Here is a 5,613-nt window from a genome sequence, read left to right on the forward strand (position 1 = left end):
TGCAGACACAAAGTTGTTGAGAAATGCTGTTTTGGAAACACCTTGGTGTTAGCTGGGCAGCTCTTAGCCTCTATTCACAACCAACTCTAATTTCTACCTGCTGTGCACTCTGAGGTGAAAGGTTCTCAGTGACAAATCCTCCAACAAAAAGCTCTGCTTGTGAGGTAAAAATACTGGGCTAGGGGCAGAGACACCCACAGACCTGCTATAGGGACTAGAGCGCAGCATCTCCCCAGAATCAGCACCACATGCTGCTGGGGCGCTTGTGAGGTTAAAATACTGGGCTCGGGGCAGAGACACCCACAGACCTGCTCTAGGGACTAGAGCGCAGCATCCCCCCAGAATCAGCACCACATGCTGCTGGGGGCTTGTCACCTTTGTGCCACGCTGCCAGCTCCGTGCACCTTTCAGCAGGGCAGGCATCTCATCCGGAGACACTTTTCTAAATGCGTATTGACACATCAATGACATGCTCAGGGAACGGCTCTGGAGCACAGTAACTACTCCAAACCCTCAGCAGCTTTGCATCCAGTCAATCCATCACCCAGGTCCCAAAGCAATACTAAGACCCTCACCAGTGGTCCCCAAGCCACAATGGCCACCATTCTCCCCAGCCTTCTGGTCCCATTCTTGGGTGCTGGCATATATATGATGGCACGCACTCCTGCAGGAAATCAACTCCTGTTTTGCTTGAATAAGGCCGTCAGCACCTGGCTTCTGTCTGTTTAATAACCTGAGCATCTGGTTTCAATACAGCAGGCAAGGAGCAACCACAGTATAATAAGTCATCTACAGCTACGATTAGCTCTAGGCCCCCGGTTGTATATTACAATAACAAAGTAGGTGCTGCTACATCTGTTGACAGAGGCAGAGGGGGTCAATTCCACCCCACCCCCAAGAGACACCCTCCATCTCCTCCTGTCCTCAGATCCCCAATCTTCCCTTGTGCCACATCCAACGTTACGCCGATGCTCTGCCATAGCACCTTACGTGCAGGCAAGGATCCCTGCAGCTGTGCCTGCGCCATGCACCAAACTTTTGCCTCCCCAGCTCTCCGGCACCAGGCTACAGACCAAGGGCAGGGCCCAGGACACCGTTATTTTGTGGGTTTCAACCTCACCAGATGAATATCTGGAGCACAGAGCTCACCAACCTGATGAGCCCTCTTGGCATCCCCAGTGCCATCTACACCCTCTCCATTGCAGCCCTGGGCTCACCGATGGCATCGCTGTACCTTGGGGCTCCAAAATAATAATGATTGATTTCAACTGGAGCTGAGCAGAGCCCTCAAGGTATTTTATTAATGCTAGTGAGTACAAGCTGGATCATAGAATTACTGTTCTGCAAATTTGCAGCTCCGGAGAGGTCTCTTATCCTCAGTGATGACAGAAAAGTCAAAATTTCCCATAGAGTGAAGTTACTGAAAAACTCATTTTAAAAATTACCAAAGCCAGCATGTTTGTAGCTTGGGGTTTCCTCTCCCCCCCTTTTTTTTTCTGCAAGTGCTTTTTACAACACTTGGTTTTGCCTGTTTCCATTTTACTCTAATTCATTATGGAGAAGCAGCACTTCAACCTTTGCTAAAGGCATAACGCGTTTTCAACTGGTTTTTTTTAACAATAAAATCATTCAATTCCTTGAAACTTTTACACCTCTGCCCATTTTGCTGCAGAAAGCTGTCCTGCCAGAACATTTTCAAGACAGCTTCAACACGCCTGAACTCCAATACACGTGCACAGTCCAATCCAACTACGTGTTACTGTCCCTGCTGCCGAGAACGGAGACAAAAAACCAGCAAGTGCATCCAACGAGGAAAAGAGGAGAGCAAAGAGCAGCCCTCAACGCCTCCACCGGTCCTAGGCCTGACCATGGGACAGGGTTCCCCACCTGGAAAGGCACCACTTCAGGGATGCCCTGGGACACCTTCCCACAGTGAACTCGAACACCTTCGAGCACATGTGCAAACACTTGCACGTGCAAAAGAAAAACAAAAATGTTTTTCTTGGTCACTTCAGCTACCATTTCTGACTCTCCAGGGATGATTTCAACCTTTTTCTGTACCACTTCTCACCACAGAACTGCCTACAAATAGCGCTGGTCTTTCACCTGCAGAACGAGAAGGCCATTCCCTGAGGGAGGAGATGTAATAGAAAAAATTATTTGGTTTAACACAGAGGTATGAACAAGATCCCAGCCCTGGTAAAGCCTCTGTGCAGTCAGGAGAAGGAAGGCAGGCGTTTTCCATCTCACCATCCCCAAGCTGTGCAAGCACATACAATTCACATCTCCTCCAGCATCCTCTGCACAGGCAGGGCCGGACTGCAGTGAACCTGGAGAGAAACCAGTGCCTTACCCCTGCTTCCCTGGGAATTTGTGATTGCAGAGCAAACCAGTAACCTTAAGAAGCTCGAACAATCATTCACAGAATATCTCACACTTCTTCCACTTGCTTCAGTACTCCCATGCAACTTCATCCTAGTGTTGACTACATACATCCACACTAGTAAATAAGAGCCATCTGGGTCTCCTGACTATTTCTGCAGTCATCACATCAGCAAGGAGGTAAGCACATGACGTCATCCCGTCCCTTTTCCAAGATCCCTCACAACAAACAGAAAAGTCAGAGGGAAGAGCTGGAAACTAAGGTTTATTTATTTCTTCCCAGTTTCGTGGCTTGCAACCAAAGCCGCGGGTTGGCAGGCGAGACACGCTGCTGAACACGGGCTTGTGACGCGCTGCGCCCGCCCGCGCAAGCAGGAGGGGTGCGAGTTACCCAGGGCTCAAAGTAGGGCAGGGAACAAATTTATTTATATATCCAGAGAAAGCGGTAATTTCTCTTTTTTTGTTGCATTTTCTAATTCTTTACATTTTTTTTCCCTGCAGAGGCCCAACGCTCTTTCCCAAAGCATTCAGCTGACGAGTGGCACTGATCCCATCTCAGCCAAAATCACATGAGCTGACAGCAGCAGTTGGGAACCACACACTATACACAGCAGCAAATACTCCTGATTATTAGATACGTTGTTTATAACTTTAGCAAAGTTTTCCAGGGCAGATAGCTTCTTCAAGTAAATTTAATTTTGATGAAAAAAAAATAATTGACGGTTTGGTGTTTTTTTTCCCACCATCACAAGGAAAATACTTTTACTTAAATGCATTAAATGTTGAAATGATGCAACACCAGTTCAGTCCCTGCAGAAGCAGAATCTGAAGCTAGAGGAGATCACCCCTGCAGGAAGGGGTGTCTTCTGCTGCCGACAAAAATTCCCACCGAATTTGCCAGAGTTTGAAACTCCAGAGAAATGGGAGGTCGCATCCCCAGCAGGACAGCACTCCGGGGACACAGGCACACATGGCTAAGCTGGGCACCCTCCATCCCACCTCTCCAGAGCCGCCTGCTCCCCTTTAGCTGCTCTCCTTACCAGTACTCTTACTGGAGGAGGAGCCACCTCGCAGGTATGCAGGCTGGTATAGTCTTTAACTGAGTAGTCACTCAATAGTTTGCTCCATTTGAACCCTGCCTCACTCAATGTACAGGATGGACCTTTTGTAGCAGAGATGGACGTGCTGTCGGAGGTGCCTGCGGGCTCCATTACACAAGTTGGAAGGTCTCAATGAAGGAAGGTGGCCATAGAGATGGTACTAGAAAACTGGATTCTACCTCTGTCAGCCAAAGAATGAGGTGATGCCTTTGCAAACGGTTTTTAAAATATCTGGCAATATTCCTCAGCACCTAGGGTCTGAGCTGGCATGCACCAGCAGCTGGAGACCCTAAGTATACATTTTTCCCTTATCGCATAAGGCTAAGGACTTGCAAAAAAAAAAAAAATAAAAAAATCACATGTGCCCCAGCAATTTTGACCTTAACATCTCTGCTCGTCTATAAAAGTGAGAAAGGAGCAGCCCCTCATCTACCAGCTCACCGATCAGCTTTGCTGCTGCATTGCTTTTCTATGACTTGTGTGCACAAAAGCATCACGTGCATAGCTGTACACATACATAAAGTCCGGTAAATGCAACTTGGACAGACCTCACACGCTAAGGACAGGCAGGCCAGGGGAAAAGGGATAAAAGTACAAGCAAATCCTTGTTGTAAACTCCTCTCCCTTCCAGTCCACGCTCCTTCAGCAACATACAGCTTCAAGGAGAGGGGACCCCGATTCCCTGTGCACTTTTCCAACATCTTGAGTGGATGCAGACGCACAGAGAGTCCCCAGAGGCCGTGACCCTCAGCCAAATCCCCGTGACGGCTGCTGGCACTCAGCAGCGATGCCAGCGGGGTCACAAGATGCAGGAGAGCAGAGAACGGGGCCCTGTGTGTGTCCCAGCTGCGTGGGCGTGCAGGCATCCGCATCTCCATACTGTGCCCCTGCACTCCACCCTTTGTGGGGCATTTCCAAAAAGCGAAGCAGCAAACAGCTAGCGAGGCACGTGAAGCAAGATTGATAGGAAGAGGTTATGGTTTTCTCCAGACTCGAGAGCAGACAAGTGCAAAATGCAAGACCACCACCTTTTGTGCTTGTCTGCTTTCTTTTGAATAGGGCTTTTAGGAAAAAAAGAGTCAAAAAGTTAAATGCTATTTGCATGTGTAGTTTAATGCACTCTGGAAAACACTTGAGAGCATCTTCTTTTTCTTTCCTTCATTTCTAGCTGCAGCCAGATCATTTCTTCTTGCCGAAACGCACCAGGGAGTTACACGGTAGCACACACGAGGGAGGTTTTCTTGCAAAAATAACCCTGTTGCAAACACTTGGTGATGGCAAACTGCTCTGAGCCATGCACTGTCCTATGGAGTCCTTCCCAGTCCCAGGGGTGCTGCTACCTCTGCTCAGCTTTGGCAACGCTTGGGTTTCCTCCTCAAAACCAGCTTCTTGAGGCTCTCCGTTTGGCTCTGTCTCTGCTGGGCAGTTGGATGCAGCCTTTCTCCACTTGTCCTCCTCAACGAGCATCTTGACCACGGGGGCTGTGTGGGTGGTGTAGGCAGGCCATGGGCAGTGGCACTGGATGAGGTGGCCAGGCAGACCCATGTTGGCTGAGGGCAGCACATACTCTGCAACCCAAGAAACAGACACCATGAGAGCACAGTCGGTTACCTCCTGGCTTCTTCCCTCTCTGGGAGGAGTTAAAAAGAAGGATGCCTTTGGTGACACCAAGGATGCTCTTTGGAGTCAAAGATCATGGTTGGGATCAGTGATGGCTTTGCTATGGCCAAGCAGCACCAAGGGACAGCAGTGCCATACCAAGTAGCTACTCTGCCATCAAGATTCAAATAATCCATGCAAGAAATATTGATGATGTCCATCATTGCTAGCCTTTATGCTTTTATTTCTATACTTGAGCACACAGTGTGATTGCACTGACCAAGGAGGAGCTGCAGAAGGTCTGTATTGCACTAAGAAGCACAGTGGGAAAGGAAAAAAAGAAAAAAAAAAATCAGCAGTTCTCATTTCTGGAGCACTGACCGACGGCCAAGATAGCACACAGCAGGACAAGACTGCACTGAAGATCTTCCCAGTCTCAGCTTTCTGCCCTTAATCACTCAAGCCTTGCACCTCAAACACAAAGCTACAAGGTTGGTAGAAGTGGCTGGAGAGATTAGACCGAGCCTACTTG

At 48.7% G+C, this 5,613-nt stretch overlaps 1 protein-coding gene across 1 annotated transcript in view; it reads right to left on the bottom strand.

Moving 5' to 3' along the window:
- CDRT4 (CMT1A duplicated region transcript 4) overlaps window positions 1-5,050 on the bottom strand; it is a gene marked incomplete at its 5' end in the record, with an annotated part of 15,808 nt that extends 10,758 nt beyond the window's left edge. Inside the window, one exon of the mRNA XM_009707044.1 lies at window positions 4,823-5,050. Within this exon, the coding sequence (XP_009705346.1) occupies window positions 4,823-5,050 (228 nt within the window). The remainder of the gene's footprint in view (window positions 1-4,822) is intronic.
- Between the last annotated feature and the right edge of the window lie 563 nt (window positions 5,051-5,613).

Source organism: Cariama cristata, unplaced genomic scaffold, assembly GCF_000690535.1.
Source record: "Cariama cristata isolate BGI_N322 unplaced genomic scaffold, ASM69053v1 scaffold12839, whole genome shotgun sequence".
In the NCBI taxonomy this organism is placed as follows: domain Eukaryota; kingdom Metazoa; phylum Chordata; class Aves; order Cariamiformes; family Cariamidae; genus Cariama; species Cariama cristata.